Source organism: Embiotoca jacksoni, unplaced genomic scaffold (assembly GCF_022577435.1).
Source record: "Embiotoca jacksoni isolate LCO1_2020_lvr unplaced genomic scaffold, fEmbJac1.0.p SCAF_13, whole genome shotgun sequence".
In the NCBI taxonomy this organism is placed as follows: Eukaryota; Metazoa; Chordata; class Actinopteri; family Embiotocidae; genus Embiotoca; species Embiotoca jacksoni.
The window spans coordinates 16,905,497-16,929,024 of NW_027185263.1; the positions used below are offsets into that span (position 1 = coordinate 16,905,497).

Sequence of the window (23,528 nt, forward strand, 5' to 3'; positions counted from 1 at the left end):
ACCTGCAGTGTGAGGATTCCAGCCCAGTGTGAGGACGAGCCGATTGGCTGGTTTGAGCTGGAGGATGACTGGAATGATGTGGAGATCAAGCTGCAGCAGTGTCGTGTTGCAAAGGTACAAACTACATCCAGTTACTCTGTTCTCTTAAATCATCCTTACAATCATAACTTTGTGTATTATACCTCACCACTCTACCAGGTAATCCTTAACACTGTATTGGGTTGCATGAATTTCAGGAGTTTGACTTTTGCTGACATTATCACGTCACCCCACATATTGTTCCTGTTTCTTTGTCCCCCCCCAGTTCCTGATGGTGAAATTCCTGTGCACCAGGCAGGACTCAGCGGAGCGCCTCGGGGTGCAGTCCCTCAGCTTCAGCGGCTACTTGTGTCCTGGGACAGAGAGGCTAGCAGACCTGGATGACCTCAGTCCAGAGGGAGAGAGCTTTGACCGTGATGCTGTCACTGGCCTTTGTCTGCTAAATAAGACACTATTCTTCATACAGCAGCTTACACGAGACATGGTAACCACATATCACTGCTTGAAGGTGCTACAGTATGTGCACCTTATCAGTAATGATGCAATAGTTACTATTAAATGCCATCATTCTATAGCTGAAAAATCAGGGGAACCTCTATTCCATCCCAACACGTTGCAGAAAATTTTGGGTTCCTCCATGTTGTGTGGAAATGTGGGAAATGTACTGAATCCCCACATGACACCACCTGTCAAGGGATTAAAAAAAATGGAGAAAAACCAGAAACATTCCCTGACAGGAAGCAAAACAAATATATGGGAACTCTTACCGTTTAATATGCCACTAACTCGAGTCTTTACCTTGTAAGTACATTAACTATAGACTTGTATTGTACCACAATAGCATATGTATATAGAATGTAGAAAACCAACTAACTCATTTCTTTGTTTACTCACTTGCTTTCAAGTGACTTTCTTTCACTTTCACCATGTTCATTAATTTATTTATGAGTCAGTGTGTCCCCTTGTGGCCATTACAAGGCATCGCAGCATTACAACATCCTTCTACAGCCCTGCTGAACTGTTGATTGTTTTATTGTTGACGCCTGTCAGACAGTCTTCCTGTCTCTCTGTTCTTGCAGGATGCCTCTCACTTCAAGCAGAAGTATCTTCTGGACTTCAGTGCTCTCAGCCTGAACCTTTTCTGGAACTTCTACAGTAAACTCAGGGAAATGTGAGTAGTGGTGCTATCGCTGCTTTTTGTTATATCACAAGCTCTCTATTATAATAATATTACAGTAATATTTACTATTTAGCATGCTGAGGCTCAGTTGTCACTCGGTAGGAAACATATGTCTGTACTGAGTTCTCAGCTGTAATTGGGCATGTGTCTGTGTCTCAGTGTGGGAGAGGAGGTGTTGAAGAGCAGAGTCCTGCTGCTCCAGTTGATGCAGAACTGTTTCCCCATGCTGCCCAACCCACTGGAGTCCCAGGACCCCGAGGAGAGCAGACGGCCGGATGAAGACGCCACGGCAGCAGCTTGTCCGTCCACATCCAGCAGTGCAGAGCCTCTGAATGGCTCTGCGAAGGCTGTGTGGGAACTCTACACTCACCTCTGCCACAGTAAGAACCTGCCAGCTTCCACACAGCTCAGAGCAGTATTCTCTCAAAAGATGGCAGATTCCTTGAAGCTTGTTATAATTGATGTGTTAGAATTTGTGTCAATGTAGCAAAAATATTTGTGTTTTTTGTGATTCAGTTGTGGATGGTCCCGAGGGAGAGACATTAGTGGAGAAAGCTTTGCACAAGGAAGCAGTCAAAGCTATTCTTAATGGAGCAGCTGTTTTCTTCCCTGATAAACATGTCAGGCGGGACAAACTCTTTCACATGATGGTAGGTTTATGATAATAAACATCATTATCATCATGATTTTCATCATAATAATCACAAAAACATGCCTTTCTGCAGAAAAATATTACCGAAGAGGATCAGCCGGAGTCAGTGAAGGTGACGTTTGAATCTCTCTGTAATTACTTCAGGTAAGCATACGCAGCTTTACATGAGCATATACTCATACACACTCTGACATCACATCGGATCAGTGACAGCTGTGTTGTCTCTCCGCAGTGATCAGGATCCAAGTGGCCTTCTCCTGCTGCCACCTAAAGGAGCTCCCTCAGACTTTGACATCAACCCCATACTGTCAGTCATGGAGACGCTGCTGCTGGTGGCAACAAGAGAGGTGAGTCAATTGTTTGGATATGTTTTATTATTACTGTTTATCAGCAGTTCTCTTTGCCTCACCATGTTTGAATGTAAAATGCCATGATTCTATTTATTTTTCTGACGGTCCTCTCTCCTCCTCTGTCCCCCATCTTTCAGTGTGAGGTGATGATGGTGGATGAGAGCGGTGGAGCCAGCAGGACAGTGTTGCTGTCCTTGTTCTGGGCTCTGCAGGGGAGTCTGCTCTCTTGGTGCTACCTGCAACTCAAAGGAGGATCTTCCACTGCTGTCGCAATGGCGCTGGCCCGAGACATCCTGCTAAAATGTAAATACATCGACAGTGTTGCGCACACAAGTAACTTTCTTACTTAGCCTCTTTTTTCCAGGTTTAGGTTCTGTGTTTATATGAGCATGAAGCCTGGTGGCAATCTGTCAAATGTGATGGTCTGAGAGATTAAAGAATGTTTTAATTTAAGAAGATGTATAATGATTGAGCACAAACACTGACTCTGGGTATAATTCATCTTTGATATGCTTTTAGAGTGATGAAACGGTTTGTTTTAATAGATGTGGATCAGTTCCTGGGAAGTATAAAAGATGTCCTTGGTTCTCTACTGGAGAGATACACCTGTGCTGAAATTACCGACAAATTAGGCAGCTCCATCCTTGCCACAGTCTTCAGACAGCTGGTAATACACGTTTACCTCTAATTTTGTATTGCCCTGTAACACAAGTACAGAGTTGATTGTGCTGAATAAATGTAATATTTGTTCCGGTCCTGGCAGATGATCTTCCTGTTGGAACTGTGCTCTTTGGACATCCCCCACAGTGTGCTGCTGAAAAGCTTTTCTTCTCTGGTCGAGCTACTCAAAAGCCTTTCAAGTGACACTGGAGACATCTTTTCTAAGGTCAGTCCGTTTTGATCACAGACCTTGATGCACTAGAATGTATGCCTATAACTGTATTTGTGTAAGAAGTACAGTATTTCACTGAGTGAAGTAAAAGCTAAAAGAGCATAAAAAGGAAAAGCAAAAGTAAATTGCCTCAACTTTTTATTTAAGTACAATGCTTGAGTAAATGTTCTTAGTTACTGTAGATTCCACCACCGACAGTAACAAACATATTATATATAACATCTCACTGTAAGGTTGATCAAGAGAGCTGGCACCAACCCCAGCAGCCGGTGGTGCTGAGGACCTGGAACATGGAGTCCCCTCACAACTACGAGAACAGCCGCCATGAGACCAGCATCTTCGCCTGCCCCGGGGCGACCTCGTTTGAAGTGGAGTTTGACGAGCGCTGTGAGACAGAGAAGAGGTGCTCAATCTCAAATATTCAAATGCTTTTTTTTTTTTTTTTCTTCAATTCTCAGTGTCGATTTTATTTATCCATTCTCTGTGCTCTTCATATTCACAGATATGACTACCTGGAATTCACAGATTCTAGAGGTGGGAAGGTCCGCTATGACATGAAGGTTGGAACTGAGAAGTGGCCAAAGGTAGGCCATGAAAAACCCCTGAGTGGTTCCTATATACAACACTGTTGATATTTGATTCATTTACACATGTCTGTTTGTGTCTTTGCTCCTTCAGAAGGTGACATTCGACGCTGGTCCTCAGCTGCAGTTCCTCTTCCACTCTGACAGCAGCAATAATGAGTGGGGTTATAAGTTCACCGTGACGGCCCTTGGTCTGCCGGATATTACCATCTCCTGGATGTCGGACCTGCAGCTGCTGGTGGCTCGCCTGATGGGTCGCCTGGCATCCAGAACTCTGGCATTGAAATCCCCTCATGGTGAGGCCGGTTTCCCACAAACAAAGGCCTGTGATCGAAAGCTTTTCTCTGTGTGACCTTGACCAGAGAAACTTGGAAATTACTGTGCTGGATCACAGTTAAAAAAAAATTCCAAATTGGGCAAAAATGTTTGATTTGGTTTTGAGGTCCATTTAATTTAGGCTGCTTAAAAATGATATCAAACCTGAGTATAATTCAGACCCCTGAATAAGAATGTAAATGCTGATATTTGTTGTTTACTGTCTGTTGCAGAGATTCGCACTGTAAAGGAGCTTCCAGCAGGTAAAATGTCCCATGTTCAGGCTTCACCTCTATGGAAACCCATCCTGAGACACGGGTTGTGTGAAACAAAGGAGACGAATTGGACTAAAAGAGCCACAGACCAGGTGAAGTCAAGTCTGCTTAATCCAGTTATGTACAAGTATTAGTCAGAGGATTACACTATTGGAATGCCTGACGACTTCAGCAGGTAGAAATCACTCAATTAATTTGTTGTTTTTCTGTGTTATAGACGAACACCGGCACATGGACTCTTGATGAGTTAATGTACTTACTGGAAGACTTTGCCCGTTGGAACCCTTCCCAGGAATTGACAGACAGTCGAACAGAGCTGATGAGGACACTCATGCAGTCGTGCAGAAAACAGCCAATGAGAAATGAGATTGCGGCTGGGTCAAAGGCAGACCAAGCTGTGAATGCCATTTGGGCAGCCATGATATACCACACACCAGCCCTCAACCTCGCTCTGAAGACCTACGGTAAAGCTGTCTGTGATCAGTGGTCATGAAGCAAAAAGCTGTCCTGCTTGTTCAGTTTTTTATGTCACTGTAATTCTGCATGGTTGATTAACTTAGCAGATTTCTCTCTTTTGTTTTGTGTTTGTGTGAGTAGTTAATCAGGACTGTAAGTCGTGTCTGGGTGAAGAGTTTGTGCAGGTGTATTCGATGGCAGACAGCATCAGAACATGGATGGTGAGTGTTACAGACAGAGTTTATATCTCTGTTGACTTTCCGCTTCCTGCTCTGTTACTGAACTATTGTTTCCTGTCAGTTGGAGATGAAGCAGAGATACCTGGTTGGCAAAATTAATGTTCTTGATGACAAGGAAGGGGTCCCTGATGAGGTTACCATGGAGACACTTGGTGAGGACTCAAGCTAAAGTAATGCCAAACCGTGCTTTTCAACAACTGTTATATCTTAATATTATATGATTTTTGCCATTTTCTTTCACTCCAGCTGAGATGTGCATTGAGAAGAGCCTCTTGCTGTTCAGATTCGCTCCATGTGGAGTACCATGCCACGGCAGTGACTCTTCCAAGGCTGCAGAGGGCAGCAGTGCTCCACTCCTCCGCTCCGGTTCAATCTCAGAAGGGGACTTCCAGGCCAGTCCCTCTCTGGGACCTCAGACTGCAGGGTCTGTGGAGGGCAGTGATGCCGGGGCAGTGCAGATTCAGTCACCCAGTTCTCAAGTCCCAAACTCTTGTGTACATGGCAGACGAGGCAACAGAGGCTCCATGGAGAACCTCTCATCCCAGCCGGGGGAGCCGGCCTCCCCCTCTGCCTTACCGCGTAAACCCCCATTCAGTCGGGCACGTTTACGCCTCCTGTCCTGTCGCTCCACCGAAGAGCCCCGCATGACCCCGTCTGTCAGGGATCGCTACCCAATACTCAAACACATCCTGAACTTCACAAGGGACCAGGCTCTCACTACAGCAAGGTAGCTGACGTCTGTTTGTTCATGCAAAATGAGACTGATTTGCCTTTTGTGTTTGCATAATTCATATCATACAGGTTTAAGTCATCCAGTTCTTTTCCCTGTAGCATTCTGCAGACCCTGTCCCTGAACAAAGCACAGGCTCTGAGTGTGTGCAAGGTGCTGGAGATGGTGCAGCAGTGTTTACGTTCCCTGGGACAGCCACACCTCTTCCAAGCTCCCTGCATCCTGTTCCTGCAGGAGCTGCTGGCATGCCAGAAAGACTTCACCAGGTACATCTGTTTAATCAGTTAAAAAAAACAACAGCAGTCAGTTTTCTATGTTATATGATAAAAGGAGAACAAGAGAAAAAAGAGTGGCCAAATGTAATGCTGCAGGGAGAGAAATATTGTTTAGGTGTATAAATGTATATATTTGTTTCTTTCTTTTTTAGCTGTATATATGTCCATGTTTGATAAGTGTATTTATGTCTGTCTGTTTTTGTTTTTGCACACTGAGAGAATAAGTTACAACTGGAGTCAAATTTCTTGTATATGTTAACATACCTGGCCGATAAAGCAGATTCTGATTCTGAAATATCATGACTATTCTAGTCATGTCATGTCAAATCTCCAAAGACGTGAGTCCTACATTTCTAAAATGCAATGGCATCTTTCATAATCCTTCACCTGACTGATAAACAGTGATGTCTGTTCATTGCCAGATTGAAGTACAGCAATTTGTATTCTCCATAAACAAATGATGTCATTTCCTGAAACCTGACAAACTCCAGAGCCACAGCAGACATTAGACAACTGTTTGTATAGGCTGAGTTTGGAATAATGTTGTCCCCAACAAGTTTCATGTTTTATGGACAAACTGTATTGATTGGTTTAGTGAGTTTAGTGTTGAAAAGCTGTATGCTGACACATAACTGGACAGCAGTAGTAACATTTTCCTTTCTCTTTTTCAGTTACTTCTCTCAGTTGTCAGACAGTGGTCAGGCGCTCGGAGAGGAGGTGAGGCGTTCCTACCATCAGCTGGTGCTCATGCTGGTGGAGGCAGTGCAGGGCTTCAGTAGCCTCAATGAGAAGTAAGCCCTTCTCCTTTTTCCCCCTAACCCACCATGTTTACTCTTAACTACAGTCACTGGAATTAAAAAGCAGTGATTAGTGTAAAAGTGTGTGTGCATTAACCCGATCCTGATCACTGCTTCCAGAGTTCTGCTTCCGGCCCTGTCATGTGTGCAGACCTGCTTGTTGCACCTTCTAGACATGAGCTGGGAGGTGCACGACCTTCCTCTCTTCCTGAGCATCAAGCTCCCGGAGCTCCTGCTCAGCATGTCCCAGGAGAACATCAGTGTTCATGACATTGCCATCAGGTAACAGCAGCCCCCCATCTTAGAAAATATAGCCCTACACAGTGGAAATGAAATGTGGCCTTTTTGATTGATAACGGCAAAGTCCAAAAGACACAACTTTCATTTTCACAAAAAGTGAAGAGTCAAATTGTTTTGTTCTTCGTGAATACATTTTCAAATCTCTTCAGAGATGATTGATTACTTCTTGGGTTTAATTTAATCTACAGTCAATGGACAGAGGAGGATGAAATCGCAGACTACAAGAAGAACCAGGAGTGGATGGATGAGTGTATGGACGGGATGTTTGAGAAGTGGTATGACAAGATCGAGGAAGAGGACTCCATGGAGGACAGGAGAAAGGTGCGTCACAGTCCATAAAAGACGTTAAAGTGTCACTGACAATATCGTCGTGGGTCTGATTTGTCGGGGGAAACAAATGGCTCATAGTTGAACCTGATTCATGCCAAGTCTGGCCCTTTCTCTACTTCTCATGTTCCTCCTTATGCACCCCAAAAGTAGACCAGAATAGTACTGCAGATTACATCTTTGCAAAGATCTGTTAAGCAAGGCAAGATCGTTCGATGACAAAAATACTGTGTTCTTAATAGATATTCATTCATCTGGTCCTATCCACAGATGCACATGTTCATTGCACGCTATTGTGACCTGCTCAATGTTGTGATCTCCTGTGACGGCTGTGAGAGGATGGCACCTTGGCACCGCTACCGATGTCTGCAGTGCATGGACATGGACCTCTGCAAGACCTGCTTCCTCAGTGAGCTCACACACTTCATTCTGATATATGAAAACTCAAACAGGAGGAGCAGTTTAGAGTCAAACTAAATGTGGATGTGTGCATTGTAACCAGGTGGTGCCAAACCTGAAGGTCATGAGGACGATCATGAGATGGTGAACATGGAATACGCCTGTGACCACTGCCAGGGGCTCATTGTGGGCAGCAGGATCAACTGCAACGTGTGCGAAGACTTCGACCTGTGCTTTGGTTGTTACAATGCAAAGAAGTATCCAGACAGGTGACACATTTCAAGTTCACTTTAATCCTGTTAAAAGAAAAAACTATTTCAGTTTTTTATTTCAGAATTGTTCATTTGATTATTTTATAACATTCCCATCTCTAGCCACCTGCCCACCCATCGCATCACAGTGTACCCCATGGTGACCATACGGATCAGTGACCGTCACCGGCTGATCCAGCCCTACATCCACAACTACTCCTGGCTGCTGTTTGCTGCTTTGGCCCTCTACACGTCAGAACTGAGCAGTGAGAAGCAAATGGAGGGAGGGTCTTTGGACAGCAACACTTTGAACCAGGCCTCCGACCTTCAGACACGCTGCTCCCAACTCATCACCGACTGCCTGCTCAAGGGGCAGACTGGCAAAGGTTAGTCCAAACCACAATTTTGTTTTTAAAGGAATATTTCTCTGTCAAAGCAGTTGCTTCATAACCTAGCTCTGCTAGACTATTGCTCACTTAACTCCATTTTCTTTACTGTGATGAGAGTCTGGAAACCCTGTTTGTATTAACATCTGCTCAGCCACTCTGAGGGGTGGCCCAATCAGCAACCAGTATGGTGTGATGAAATCTAAGTCGAGTGTTTTGTTTTTTTCTAAATGTAGTTGTAGCAGCAGTGGTTGGGTTTTGGTGCATACGGTGGTCAATGCGGATTGGCTAAAGGCTGCTCCAATAGTTTCAAAAATTCACCTGCGGTCTTTGCCCAGTGGGATACAACGGCAGAAAATGATTCTGGGTCTGATAACACCAGGCTATTCATTTCATGACTCACTATGAGAAACCTCCTGCATGACCTCATCCGAAGCTCAAATGCCATTACCTCAGCCCTCATTGGCTGGCACTTGTGATGCTTTTGTCACGAGTGCCAACCTATGAGGGATACTAGCTAACCATGGCTACCGCTAACAACCCCAGTGAAGTCGGATAAAGCTCAAAGCTGTGTCCACGTGGCAATAAGATAGCTAAGGAGGGCCCCCAACTGACAACCAATTATGGTTGTCACATATACACATATATAGAGAGGTATTGATCTTTTCATTTAACTCATCAGGAAAACCAAAACGCATTTTACATACTTATAATGACAAAGTATTTCTTTACACAGAAATGTAGCTCATCTATTTGTAGCTTTTTTTTTTTTTTTTTTTTTTATTATCATAACACCACAATTCAGTATTTGCAGAATTATAAATTACAGTTATTTTACCAATGTGTCACATGGTCTCTGAAACAATGGTGACCTAGATTTTAATGTTGTGGCAAACCTTTTTCCTCCACGTAGGTCTCCGTTCCTCAGCCTTGCTCGCTCTGCTGTCCTCCAATGATTCAGCCTCTGACAGTGATCTGTGTCCGGTGTCTCCCGAGTCCTCTCAGGAGCTCAGTACAGCCACCGACACCTCCTCCCTCCCTGGTAGCACTGCAGCTATCTGCTCTCCAACATCTCCCAGGGGCAAGGTGAGGAACACATCTGAATATATGAAGATGATCTGGCTGATGTACATAAATATACAGAGATACGCCAATATACCTATTAAATATGTAATGTAAATCTCACTACAATATTTCATATTCTAACAGTCATCCTCCCACAACCAAAGTAAACCATCAGGTAAGGAGAAAAAGGTAAAGGAGGTGAGCTCTCCTACCCCTGCTCCTCCAGAGGTGTCATCCCCCCCAAGCACTGGAGAGGGGGACAAAAAGAAGCTGGTCACTCAAGACACCCTAGAATCCCCCAGCCTCAGCCAGACTCCCTCTGTGTCCAGCGAAGACCCCCTCTCTCCTGTGGTTCAAGGTATGTGCTGAAATCATTGTCCTCGCTGCTTTGTTCAGTAGTCATCACGACTGTCGCATCTCTGTCTGAATAATGTTATTTTTCTGTCCTCAGTTTCAGAGTGTGGACCAGGAACAGTCAACTCTCCACCATCTGACGTTGTCAAGGAGACAGATGAGAGACTGCCCCAGGTTCCCCTTCAGGAGCACGTGTTTTCAGAGTGCTCCAGAGAGAGAGTCCTGGGACTTCTAGCCGCCATGCTACCACTAGCCATACCAGTATGTCAAACCAAAGACTGGTTTTTGGGGTTGAAATTCTATGTAAAGTTTAAAATTTAAGAAATCATTTCATAGTTGAAATAGAGTGAGTGTAGAAGACTGATAGCGTTCTCATAGCTGTACATGAATGAAACTATAGCTCGCAGCTTTTTAGCTTAGCTTAGCGTAAAGATTGAGAACGGGGAAATGCTTAGTCTGGGTGGTGTTAAAATACTAAATTACTTTTTACCCAAAACTCATGTTCATGTTAACTTTTCATTTGTATTGCATCAGTTTGTTTTCCATTTGTAATAACATTTATTTTGCCTTTTTTGTGTCCTCAGGGCAGCACCCTGTCTCTGCCCAGTCTGAGCGCCATCCTGCCTCAGCTTTTCAGGGCTGTCATCTCCAATGCTGGCTCTCTCAACGAGACCTACCACCTCACCTTGGGACTCCTGGGTCAGCTGCTGCTCCGGATCCCTCCAACGGAGGCCGACACTGCTGTCACTGAAGCCCTGGCTGACAAATTTGAGTTGCTGACACAAGGAGAGGCAGCGTGTTCAGACATCCAGGGATGGAAGACCACCCAGCTGCTTTTCAGCCTTGGGGCTGTGTGTTTAGACAGGTAAGAAGAAGAAGGAAGACCTCATGAAGCCACAAACATTTGTTATTACTGCAGTCTATAGATTGTTTAGTTCCATCATTGCATGTTAACTCCAAATACACACAGTAATGTATTAACAGATAAAGACCTGGTGGTAACCACACAGTTGAGAGCTTATTTACGAGAAAGTTTGTTTTTGTTTTTCTAGATTTTTTTTAGACGATTATACATGCATGTTGCATGTTATTGAGAACCATTTTATTCTTTTTCTGTGTTCTCCAGTCGTATCGGTCTGGACTGGGCATGCACAGTGGCAGATATTTTACACAGTCTAAATGCTTGCCCTGAGTGGAGCACAGTCATCGCTGCCTTCACTGACCATTGCATTCAGGAGCTGCCCCAAACTCTGAAGCGCACCAACCTCTTCACCCTGCTGGTGCTGGTGGGCTTCCCTGAGGTAGGTACAACCCTATTCAGGCTCGTTCCACTGCAAAGACTTTCACCTCTGTAAGCCTTGACAGTGCTCTCTGACTCTTGTGACTCCGCTGTGTGTGTGTCAGGTGCTGTGTGTGGGCACCCAGACGGTGTTTATCGACAACGCCAATGAACAGCACAACATGATCCTGCTCAAACACTTCACAGAGAAGAACCATGCTGCAGTGGTGGATGTTAAGACGCGCAAGAGGAAAACAGGTTTGTGCAGTGAACACTTGAACACCATTGACAGTGCTGAGAAATAAAGACAGGATTAACCCGCTGCGTGTTTCTTCTCGATCATAGTGAAGGACTACCAACTCATCCAGTCTCAGGATTCCACCACAGCCGGGCTTCCGGGGCAGTCAGAGGGCCAAGGCTGCCCAAAGACGCTGCTCAGTCGCTACCTGAGCAATTTCACCTCCATCATCAGCCACCTACTGCAGGCATGCCAGGACAATGGCTCCCCTGATGCCGTGGAGGCTTCCTGGGTCCTGTCCTTGGCCCTAAAAGGCCTCTACAACACACTCAAGGTATCTACCTAATCCCACCTCTCCACATTAGAAAGACTATTTCCATCAACAGTGTATCAAACATGACCAGTGTGGGAAGCTCTGGAACAAATGAACAAAACACCACACGGATATGTTTGTGTACATTCTCTCATTCCATGTTGTCTTGTGTAGAAGCACGGCGTGGAGCACGCACAGGAGGCCATCCAGCAGTCGGGGCTCACCCAGCTGCTGGTGAGGAAGTGCAGCAAAGGGACGGGCTTCAGCAAGCTGTGGCTGCTGAGAGATCTGGAGATTCTGTCCATCATGCTGTACTCCTCCAAGAGGGAGATCCATTCAATGGCCCAGGACCCTGAGCGAGACCAAAGAGAGCAGGACAAGGAGCACGACTCGGACCACTCCAGCTGCTGCGCCGACGACACCGACGTCAACAAGCCCGACCCCTTGGAGGGCCTCGATGAGGAGACAAAGATTTGCTTCCAGGTGATGAGGGATGCTATCCATGGAATACATGCAGCAAAATGTAGTATGACACAATAATCTAAAGTCTTTATTTTTTCATCACAGATCACCCATGATGCCTTGAACGCCCCTCTGCCCATCCTGCGAGCCATGTATGAGCTGCAGATGAAGAGGACCGACTCCTTCTTCCTGGAGGTGCAAAAGAGGTCAGCATCAAGAATTTATTTTTTTTCAATTGGATTTCTTTGTGCGGTCTGCCCTGGTAAAGGTCATATTTTACAATCTAATTTGGCTTCTCTTACATGCTGTGCCTTTGTGTTATTTTCAGATTTGATGGAGAAGAGATAAAAACAGATGAGACAATCCGTACGCTGGCTCAGAAGTGGCAACCGACAAGGCGGCTTCGCTCCGAGGAGAGGAACACCAAGGCCGTGGACACTGATATGATCGTGGTGTCCTGCATGGTGAGTTGTAAAAAATGAGCCCTAAAGTCTCCAATTTTAATATGTTGTACCAACATTAAAGGGAAATTTTTAGATGTCAAAAACACAACTTAAAAATGTTAGTCTGCAAGATGAGCAGTATCAACATTAGTTACTCTTTTTTTTATATGTCAATGTTGTTATGCCCTCATTGCTCTCCTCCCACAGTCTAAGCCCAGTCACTGTGAAAAGGCCACAGAGGAAATCAACGTAGTGGCCCAGAAGCTCATCACCAATTCAGAGAGTGACCTGCAGCTCAGCTACGCCAAACAGAGACGCACCAAAAGCTCGGCGCTGTTGCACAAAGAACTGGATGTGCGCAGCAACCGGGCAGTTCGTCAATACCTGGTGAAGGTCAACCAGGCCATCGCCACACTGTACGCTCGCCACGTGCTGGCCTCGCTGCTGGCCGACTGGCCTGCAGAGGCAGCGCTCAGCGAGGAGGCCCTGGAACTGAACGGGGCCTCACACATGGCTTACATCCTGGACATGCTGATGCAGCTGGAGGAGAAGCCGCTCTGGGAGAAGGTGAGCAAGGAGAATAATTGTGTTCCTACTGACCTGTACATTCTGTGTGGTATGAACATATGATATGCTCATGGTGATTTGTAGATTGATGTGATTGTGATATTTCCGTATTAATTAGATTCTCCAGAGGGTGCTGAAGGGCTGCAGTCAGAGTATGCTGTGCAGTCTGTCGCTCACTGCTTGTCAGTTCATGGAGGAGCCAGGTATGGCCGTGCAGGTCAGAGAGTCCAAACACCCGTACGATAACAACACCAATTTTGAGGTGGGTGAACTGTTTTATTTTTTTATTTTTTAATTAGCAGCCGCTGTAACTGTTTTAACACATTTTTAATTCAATACCTTCTCATTTATAATGTCAACCTTTGAGCTGGTCACAAAATATATGTTGATTATCGAAAAAGAGATTTTTCAGTAGAGCTGTCTATTAGTGCAGGTTCTAATCAAATGTAAGGTCAGGACTGTGTTTGTATTTTAACTTTACATTTACCCCTGTAATCTTTGCTGATTCTGTTTGAAAACTCATGTCATGTCTATCTTTTCTCTCCTCAGGACAAGGTGCACATTCCTGGCGCAATCTACCTGTCTGTAAAATTTGACTCCCGCTGCTACACAGAGGAAGGCTGTGATGAGCTCATCATGTCGAGCAGCAGTGATTTCCTCCAGGATGTCCACAACTTCAGTGGATCTCCTCAGAAATGGTCTGATTTTGAGATCCCTGGTATGGACCCTTTTATGTTCCAAGTTCTTCTACGTGTGTGCATTTGAGATAGTTTGTACTTGAGGCTACATGTCTGGTTTTTTTTCCAGGTGATACCCTGTACTACAGGTTCATGTCAGACATGAGCAACACAGAGTGGGGCTACAAGTTCACGGTTACAGGAGGCCACAGGGGACGTTTTCAGACAGGTGCTTTACATTGTAACTCGTACACTCCTTTTAGATTTGTTAAAACCTGCTTTAGTCGGTAGACTACTTCATAAACTGCAAATTAACCTCAAACTCAATCCTCTGGCTGCTCAGGTGTTCATCCTCTTTCCACAATTTGTTATCTCTAATCAGGTTTTGAGATACTGAAGCAAATGTTAGCCGATGACCAAGTGCTCAGTCACCTGCCACTGAATGACATCTGGGAGTGGCAGGTGGGCGTGGCCTGTCGTCAGACTGGAAACCAGCGACTAAAAGCCATTCACTTGTTGCTGCGTCTGCTGCAGTGTCAGTCACAGACGTAAGTCCGGTCTCGCTTTTACATTTCTATTTCCCTCTGATTCTTTCTATGCCTCTCACACTTTTTCACTGTGGGCTTGTAGTCATGTGTAGACACCCAAAGTGATATGCACAAACATTCTCACCTCAGTGCAGAAGTCCCATGCACCTGGACCTCAGTAATGCTAATTTTAAAAAGCGTGCTTAGTGCACATATTTCCCTGAAGCTGGCCCGGAGGAGCAGGCCTGATCCCCACAGGTAGTTTGCATAAAAGCCTTTTCAGGCTGGTAATCACCACGGAAATTAGGTAAAGTATGTGTTTAGGAATTTGCATATGTCCAGACTGACTCAGCCACCATCTGGTCACAATAACGATCACACATTTTATGAGAAGTTAATGCTCCCGCTTTGAAACAAGTTTTTTTGTTTTTGTTGGAAAGGACTATGTCAGACAGTAAATATTATTCTAAACAGATAATTATATACATCTATACATGTTTTTAAGGGATCTTTTAATGGCATTTTCCATCAGAGTTTATGACCTGTCAAGCCAGGACACAACAATCTACATGTCTCAATGGAAAAGTACACCGAAAATCTGTGTCATCATACAGAAAGATAGAGTCACAATTCATTTAATAACAATATTACCATTATCCATTAGTCGCTGTTCATTTTTTGTGATACACTAAAACTCCAGCAACATGTTTGTTCACCGTCCTGTTAATTTTTTTTGTGCTCCAGAGCCTGCGAGCTGACGCTGCTGCGACCTCTATGGCAGCTCTTTATGTCTATGGAAAACAGCCTGAGCCAGGATCCCACCAGTATCACCGTGCTGCTGCCTCTTCACAGAGCCCTCACTGAACTCTTCTTCATCGCAGAGGCCCGTGCCATCGTGAGTCATGCATAAACATATAAATATGTATATATCTGCCGGCCACTTGAAAGGAAACGGATCACATGTGTTATTGTATCGTTGTTAAAGTGGGAGGTGTGGCTAGTTGACATTCTCGCTGTTTGTTTAGTTGTGTTGGTTGTTTCTGCTGTGATGACAGCTTTATTGACTTTGTAGGTTAAATACAGAGCAGATTCAACAAGGCTGAATGTGTAGAAAACATGTTTGAGTCCCCAAAGAAAACCTGCCCATGTTTTTCTTTTTTTTGGTTTGATAACAATTTCTGTATGAGGAAGTTTAAATGAAATGATGAGAATAGAATTTACTTCACATTATATTGTTTACCTACTTGCCTTTCCACCGCTCTCTTTCTCTTTGTTTATATCTGTCTCTGTAAGATGAGCATGTTTTTCCCTCAACCCACCTGTTCTGCGCTGGGCTTAGGGCCAAAGCCCGGCCATGCCATCTGCTACACAGCACAGTGCCACCGAGCCTCCCTGCAGACTGCTTGAAAGAGGAAGAGATGCTATCTATTTTGTGATGCGTGTGTACGCTCTCTCTCTCTCTCTCTCTCTCTCTCTCTCTCTCTCTCTCTCTCTCTCTCTCTCTCTCTCTCTCTCTCGCTCAGTTGTCTTGAATTATTAATTAATAGAAGTCTTGAGGATTATGAGCACGCCATCAGCCAGGAGTTTCCCATCTGTGGATTCAATTGAACGAGACAGTCCCAGAAAAGTTCTACCTCTTCTGCACCTTTAGCTTCTGATCTGACAATAGAATAACATCAGTTGACTTGTAACACGGGACGGACTATCTGCTCCCATCCGCACCCGCAAGTGAGGGAGAAGGAGAAGCTCATGTAAACAAACACCAGGGGGCAGTAGCAGTACTCCACAGTGCTGCCTCGGTTGCCCTTTATGGACACCGCAGTCCTGTGCTAGCAGCGACAGACACATGATGATGGTGTGTGACACGTCCTAACGCCTCCGTCCAGCATCATCACAGAGACGTGTCGTTTGCAAAACACAAACGAGTTTGCTGCAGTTGTCCGTCACCTCCAGCTCCTCATTCACAGCCTGAAATAAGCTGAGACGAAGGTATTAGCTGAGGTAAATGAGAGCTGCATGAATAGGATTTTGTTGCAGTGTTTTGCCCAAGGACACGCACAGTGGTTGTTCACAAAAAGAGAAGTTAACTCATCCAATTGTCCCAATAATGTTTTGCCAGCATTTTTCACAAGAAGAGTAAAATGTGTTTTTTGGGTTTCAGAAAAAAATCTATCCTCTCTACCTCTTGTCCAAGATGTCAGTGACGGTCGGCTGGTGTTGTTGGTGTTTTATTTCTTCTATTACTATGTAATATAAATTGGACATAGTAACTGTCAGTTGAATGACAACAGTGAATTTGGTTTCAAACAGTTTAATAGGTGACAATTTTGCTGTGCGACACCCAGATAGGATTCAGCTGGAACTGGACACATTGTTCCAGGACTTCCTCACATCTTAATTATGAGTCTGGACTGTTTTCATGCTAAAATCCCTCTTTAAACCACTGTCCATCCTGCAGCTGACCATAAATATTGGAAAACCTGTAAGGATCCGTGGTCACTGCACCATCTGTCACCATCCTCCATAACAACATAGATCAGGAGGCCTCGCATCATATGAGCTTAACTGCAGTGATGAGATACAGTAGAGTTCAACAGCTCCATGTTGACACTTGCAAAATCGTGGGAACCTATAATGAGCAGCTCGACACATCAAGGAGACCTCTGAGGCTGCAACCTTCTTACTTTGAAGGTTTAGTGGTCAAAGCTCTTCACGTTTTGGCATCGGTCTTCGGTCTTTGTATGCACGTGGAGTTGGTGGCCAGGTCCACTGAGATTCAATGAACTCTCTACCCCAGGAAGTGAGGGTTATATTTAGGAATCAAAATAGTTTGTCGTGCATTACTGTACAAATGGTCCTGGGACGATCCCCCAGCCAAACATTCAGGGTGCTATGAGAACCGTGGTGGACCGGGACTCTGGACTGTGTCTCCATGGCTGTAAAAGCCCCATTTCAGAATCAGAATCACTTCATTGGCCATGTACTGTATGTTGACGCATACAATGAATTTGACTCCTGTTTTAGGTTCGCTCTCGGCGTCCAAAAAAACCCCAAACAGACATACATAAATAGACATATAAAACGTAAATAGACATATTTACAGGATAGAAATGAATCATTTGGCCGGTCTCGGCCCATTTATCTGTGTTGTTGAAGTCCTTGTTCTTATGTAACCTGCAGTACCTCTCTGTCCTGTAGGGCTTTATCAGAAGCTCTCTGTCTTTTCTTCTTAATTTTCAATGACTTTTCCAACATTCTACAGTTTAATTTGATGCCGAGATGGAGGTGAAGCGAGAGGTCAGGGAGCCAGGCCTCATTTATAACTGAACAGGTGTCTTATGTAACCTCTTTGGGTTAATCTGTCTGGGGAAGTTCCTTCTGTTCTTGACAGCTATCTGGCCTGTGAGGTTATCTGCGTTTCTAAATGTTTGAATGGTGTAGGAGATGTATTAATTACCACCGTTTGATGTGTTGTCCAGTCACAGGGCATCCTCCAGGAGTACTTATTAGCCATGACCACTGATGAGCAGCTCCTCAATCACACTGCAATGGTAAGACTCTCACTACTTTTTTTGTTTTTTCATAATCACTATAAACATTTCCTCTAAAATCAAAGTCTACAGCTCAGTCAGACTCTCGGGTCATCTGGGATGTGTTCAGTTGTGAATCGGTGCCTCATGTGGATGCGAGTAGTGCAGAGAAGCTGTCCGTGCACCCTGAGGTCTTATGCAACTCTTCCTTAACCACGCAGTCCCGCTGATTGAACGGTCCTCAGCCGCTGTGAGTCAGCTCACCACTGGAGTCTCTTCTGCTGCTAGTGAATCAGCGAGTTGTTGACTCCCAGCAGATCCCGTGGCACCCCGCTCCCCTTGTTTTTGAACGTGTGTGGGTCGTGCTCAGGACGAATGTATGTGGTAATTATAGGCCATTCGCGCTTGTGGCAGAGCGAGCCACAGGACCCCGTAATACAGTGGAGGAGCCTGAAGGCAGTTAAGAGGAGCAGAGGAGGCGGGGTGGTGAGAAAACATTGTGGGTGGCTTTGTTGAGCAGTTACCTAATACCTGTCAGGTTGAAAACAAAACCATAGGTGAGTTGGCACAGTAGTCATAACTATTATGATAACAGTGATGCAAAGGCTAAGGGTGAATTGGTTGAAGTTCACATTCAAGGGGCTGGGGAAAAAAAAAAAAAAATCCATCTACAGTTTCACTTACTTCAACTTAGTTTTCTTTGAGCTCTCTTAAAGGCTTTAACTTCCTCTGGTGGCCTACTTCTTAAAAAAACATTTTTTTTTAAATTTTTTTTTTTTATATATATATATATATTACATCACCGGTGTTCAGAGGATTGTGCTCAGTGGTTTTTATTTTCCACTGAATTTACCACAGTGTAAGATACCTGTGTTTATCAAATGACATGTATGATGTCTTTGCCCACCAAACCGTGTGAGCATGTTATCAGCAGGTCCGGCTGAGTGTCGGGCATCAGCCGGAGAGGAATCACTGTTCTCAGCTCAGAGGAAGTCGCCGGGAGAGGGACACTTTTTAAGGAGCAGAAATTTTGTTGCAAAATTACAAATTATTGAACAGCCACACGATGGAAAGTGCAGACTGGAGGATCGTCATCAAACCTCAGAAATAAGTAAATCTGGTCTCTTCTGTAGGAGGCGTCTGAGGAAAGATTTAACATATTCATTTAAAGCTGCATTCATCGATATCCTGGGGGGGCACGCGCACACACACGCACGCACGCACACACACACACACACACACACACACACACACACACACACACACACACACACACACACTTTAACACCAAAACTCTTTGTCACACTGAATTGTATGTTTGAGCCAGAATATGTTTACTGGTACAGGAAGATGGATTTAACGTATGACCATCGTCATGGCAGCACACGCCAGTCAACAAAATGACAGGTATAAGGCAGTTAAGCCAACCTTGGAATTTTCAATGTGCAGTTTTCATTACATAGCTAGCAGATGGATCCAATGATCATATGTGACCTGTGGGTGGCACAGAAGGAAATGTCCTCCACAGGACAGTGACGATGTAGTAGACTGACTCCACCTGCCTGTTTGTCACAGTTTCAGTCCTCACTGTGATGAAACCCTGTTCACATGAAGATTTGCTTGGTCACTCTGAAGGCTGGACCAATCAGTGATCAGTGGCTGTGCGCAATCACATCGAATTCAAGCGTATGTTTCTGAAGGTTGTTCCAACAGTGGTGGTGGAAGAGTTTCGAGGCACAACATAAGTCACATGGTGGCCAATTGGATGGAGATTACTTCAGCTTCAAAATGAACTCGAGCTCTACGCCCTTTATGATGCAGCCTATACACGTCTATGTTCACACAGTGAATGTGAGTCTGGTAACACCAGGCCTGTAAGTCTATTGTGAAATTTGGCTGTTTGTTCAAGTCTACATGACCCAAGATGAAAGTTTGAATTAAATACAACAAGTTCAGGATCAAACTGAGAGAGACGACAGCCTGACTGACTGACAGTCCCAACACACAGATGATGGTGATCAAATTTCAATAAGTACAAACATTGAAGGGCAGAATAATCTGTTAAACACCGATGTTAAATAAGGTGACTTAAACAGCCCAGAATTCATCACGTCTTCCGCGCTCCTGTTTATCACCATTCAGCCTGCACTGCCAGAGAAGGTTTCTAATGTCTCACTCCTCTTGATTTTCTCTCGCTGCATCTTTTCTTCTGAATTCTCAAACTCAGTCACTTCTCTTTTTTTCTTCTTTTTATTGTGCAGGCTCTGAAGAATATCGCTGCCATCAGCCTAGCCATCAATTACCCCAATAAGTCTACCAAGCTACTCAACATGTCCCCTTGAGAGGTCGTCAGGGAAACGGGAGGAGAGCCACCTGAAGGGGACACGTCCTGACTCAGCAGGTTCACTCTGAACGAGGAGCAGAGTTGAGGGAGAAAAACCTCCCTTATCATCCAGAGCTTTTCTTCCAACAGCCACCCCCCCACTCTCCCCCCCATACACACACACACACACACACACACACACACACACACGCACACACACACACACACACACACACACACACACACACGCACGCACGCGCACACACACCCCTCATTTTTCTCTTGACACCGGTAACTCTGCAGCACTGTGGACATTCGCTGTGGAGGGGAGACTCAAAGAGCACTTTCCACACTTATTCACAATCCTTTTTGCCTTAGGTGAATCCAGTATATCAGCATGTGCATTCAATGAAACAGGAACAATGGCGGGGTCTCTCTTTTGTTGTTGTTTTTTTTACTTGAAGATGCCGTGCTAAAGGACATGAAGTGTGCCAAATTCACAACCTTCAGGGGGGAGTAAATGCCTTTTTTTTTTTTTTTTTTTTTTTTTTCGGGTTCCTGCCTTTTTTCCCTTTTTTCCCTCCTACAGCAGCAGCCACTCTGGGTTACATAGTTGATCACGGTGAAAACAGGTCACCTTGGCAACTTGTATGTCTCGGTGGACATGTAGAGCCTCCTAAAAATACTGTTCAGGACATTGGAGTCTCATTAGTCACCAAGGAGAGAAAGTAATGACCTACTAGCTCATTCCACTCCTTCCTTCCTCGCCTCCTCCTTTCCTTTCTTCCTACTCACCTTCTGTCCTTTCCTGTTTACTTCTACTTTTCAGTCAACAGAAGTAGATGATGGTATTTTTTAGGGCTCTCATTGAAAGGTATGATTAGTATTATCATACATATCCAACAATACATCTGATCTATGTCTGAGGGGAACTAGGACCCGGTGCAGACCTGGTGACAGCTGACCAGGATAACAGCGATTTCTACAATAGCCATAGTCTTTGCATAGGATGGGAATAAAGGAACATTACATCTGAGGGAAAACTGTGATAATATACGATTGCAATGCATTCCTTCCTTTATTCTGCCAAGACGTTAAAGTGTTTTCACTCTTTTACTAGTGGATGAATGAAAGACCATCATGATGTCATAAATTGATGTTCATTGAAATGAATAACAGCAAAAAATGTCACTGAGAAACGCTGAGTCTCTTAAAGGCCTTCCAGTTCCATCCACAGATCTGTTTACTTACTATTCTCGTTGTATCTTAAATTTCAACAGTCTTGCTTTATTTCCACCAAAAAAAAAAAAACTTGATCGAATCAACAATGAGAGTTATGTCCTCATAACTTGTGTCTGATAAACTGATTAACACAAAGCTGAGTGTAAATTAGACACATTTATCCCACGTATTCACCTGTAACACATCATTAAGCGGAGAGATTCTTTTATACTGAATTACCTCATCTTTTGTAACTCCACAGATATTCGGTGCGACGCTTCCTTAAATGTTTAATGCGACTTCCAATCACATCACACTAAGCCCACATCTTATGAATGCTGAGGTGAACCTGTAGCCACATCCGACACGTCCTTTCACTTCAAAGGAGGCATCGAGTTTTGTATGTTGATTAATCCAGACATCAGTTTCAAGGAAAGTGAGTTGACCGCGGGGTAGTTTTTCAGTCATTACTGTTTAAATTTCAGAAGAGATTCTTTTATTTGTAGGAAGTCATGGTAGTTTTATACCAAAGAAACCAGTCATTGTGAACCATGAAACATCTCCAACAGAGCTCCTGGTAGAGTTAATTCTCTGTTGTTCACATATCAGATAGCTAACTGACCTGTGAGAAGCTGGAGCAGAAGAAACCTTTAGACATCCTTCAGTTCTTTTTATTTTTGACTTTTATTTTGAAGTGGTCCCACAATGGACCACAGGAACGCTATGGTGGTTTTGTTTACACAAACATCAGCTGCAGTGAGGAGACAGGAGGAGATGCATGGCCTCCGTTGGGCTTCTGCGACACCTCACCTATCTACGACGTGCCTATGGTTAAAAATGAAGCAATCATAATTTAACTCATGTTAGCGGAATTGTTATTAATTCTATTTTAAAAGATAAATATATAGTTTAATTTGAGGTTTTTTGTAACTTTTTACTTTTACTGTTGGTTTCTTTTGGCAAGGATGCTTGATATTTGAGGCTGATTAATTTGAATGTACATATCTGTGAATATCAATTGCACAGGAAAAGACTTTGATATCAACCCCTAACAAATATAAACTTTATTGGGCACTAACAGATGGACACTTTGACTCTGATTTTGTATGCATGGCACAATGAAGGTAAAACAAAAGTACTGCTTGGGTTGAAAAGTGATCCATTTCTAATAAAAATAGAAATGACTTCAATTGGACTAGTGCTGTCATCTTTCTTTATGTGTGGGTTCAACGCTGAATTTCTGTGCTCCGACAAATCATGGATTGATTAGAACCCACACACTCACTCACTCTCTTCCTCCTAGTAGACATTGTACCCAGAGCGTGTATGCTTCGATTTACCCACAGATCCAACACAATCAATAGTTCTCTTTCCCGCTGCTTCTAGCTGGAACAAAATAAATGCATTTCTTACACTTTTATTTCAAAAAATACCCACATTTTGAGCCAAATAAGCTAATGTCTGCAAACTAAAATAGAGTTGAGGATTTTTTTGGGGGGGGTTCCAGCCGAACAGTGGTGCTCTGTTTATTCCATCTCCCCTTGGTTTCACCTCGAGGGCCCACTCAGCCTCTGTTCCGCCTGCCTGCCTCCTGACGTGTCTCCCCTGCCTGGAATCTGGAGTCTGAGGGACAGAGCTGATGATGGGAGTGATGATCACTGGGGCGATAATGACATCAAATGGAGGAAATATTCAATAAGGCTGCAGATGATTCAGTGCCCCTCTGCGCCACCAAAGCCCCCCCACACACCAGAGTGAGTCAGCTCTCCTGCCCCCCTCCCCCTCCTCCCTCCCCCCCCTCTCCCTCCTCCTGCCCCTGCTCCTCTCCCCTGCGCTTTTTACTCTTCACGCAGCTTCCCAGTGCTCTCGTTTACTCAAGGTGAAAGGAGGCAGCTGTGAAGGTAGAAAAAAGAGTTACAGTAGCGGTGATGTCATCATGGTGTGGGGATGCCCTGGTTTAGCTGGTTGTTACTTTGTTGAGATTAGAAAGATGTGATTTTGGGTGAAGTAACATCATCATTAGAAGAAGGTCTAATGTATTTGATCATCTAAGAGTTGGAGGGGATGTGGAGAAATTTAACA

The 23,528-nt window shown here is 44.4% G+C and overlaps 1 protein-coding gene across 1 annotated transcript in view; it reads left to right on the forward strand.

The window, feature by feature from the left end:
* The window catches only part of zzef1 (zinc finger, ZZ-type with EF hand domain 1), a 28,010-nt gene extending 5,374 nt beyond the window's left edge, over nt 1-22,636 (forward strand). The window contains exons 12-54 of the mRNA XM_069146985.1: nt 9-114; nt 305-523; nt 1,119-1,210; nt 1,379-1,599; nt 1,736-1,869; nt 1,945-2,015; nt 2,104-2,218; nt 2,359-2,524; nt 2,767-2,888; nt 2,985-3,107; nt 3,347-3,516; nt 3,616-3,697; nt 3,792-3,993; nt 4,246-4,379; nt 4,505-4,751; nt 4,885-4,964; nt 5,044-5,134; nt 5,229-5,709; nt 5,814-5,978; nt 6,659-6,778; nt 6,905-7,066; nt 7,273-7,405; nt 7,682-7,820; nt 7,914-8,079; nt 8,185-8,447; nt 9,361-9,533; nt 9,657-9,870; nt 9,964-10,127; nt 10,451-10,731; nt 10,993-11,167; nt 11,271-11,403; nt 11,491-11,717; nt 11,871-12,179; nt 12,264-12,364; nt 12,487-12,622; nt 12,809-13,168; nt 13,287-13,430; nt 13,718-13,886; nt 13,976-14,074; nt 14,228-14,393; nt 15,117-15,267; nt 17,852-17,923; nt 20,164-22,636. Coding sequence (XP_069003086.1) covers nt 9-114; nt 305-523; nt 1,119-1,210; nt 1,379-1,599; nt 1,736-1,869; nt 1,945-2,015; nt 2,104-2,218; nt 2,359-2,524; nt 2,767-2,888; nt 2,985-3,107; nt 3,347-3,516; nt 3,616-3,697; nt 3,792-3,993; nt 4,246-4,379; nt 4,505-4,751; nt 4,885-4,964; nt 5,044-5,134; nt 5,229-5,709; nt 5,814-5,978; nt 6,659-6,778; nt 6,905-7,066; nt 7,273-7,405; nt 7,682-7,820; nt 7,914-8,079; nt 8,185-8,447; nt 9,361-9,533; nt 9,657-9,870; nt 9,964-10,127; nt 10,451-10,731; nt 10,993-11,167; nt 11,271-11,403; nt 11,491-11,717; nt 11,871-12,179; nt 12,264-12,364; nt 12,487-12,622; nt 12,809-13,168; nt 13,287-13,430; nt 13,718-13,886; nt 13,976-14,074; nt 14,228-14,393; nt 15,117-15,267; nt 17,852-17,923; nt 20,164-20,244 — 7,159 coding nt within the window. The 3' untranslated portion in view covers nt 20,245-22,636. The remainder of the gene's footprint in view (nt 1-8; nt 115-304; nt 524-1,118; nt 1,211-1,378; nt 1,600-1,735; nt 1,870-1,944; nt 2,016-2,103; nt 2,219-2,358; nt 2,525-2,766; nt 2,889-2,984; nt 3,108-3,346; nt 3,517-3,615; nt 3,698-3,791; nt 3,994-4,245; nt 4,380-4,504; nt 4,752-4,884; nt 4,965-5,043; nt 5,135-5,228; nt 5,710-5,813; nt 5,979-6,658; nt 6,779-6,904; nt 7,067-7,272; nt 7,406-7,681; nt 7,821-7,913; nt 8,080-8,184; nt 8,448-9,360; nt 9,534-9,656; nt 9,871-9,963; nt 10,128-10,450; nt 10,732-10,992; nt 11,168-11,270; nt 11,404-11,490; nt 11,718-11,870; nt 12,180-12,263; nt 12,365-12,486; nt 12,623-12,808; nt 13,169-13,286; nt 13,431-13,717; nt 13,887-13,975; nt 14,075-14,227; nt 14,394-15,116; nt 15,268-17,851; nt 17,924-20,163) is intronic.
* Nucleotides 22,637-23,528: the final 892 nt, after the last annotated feature.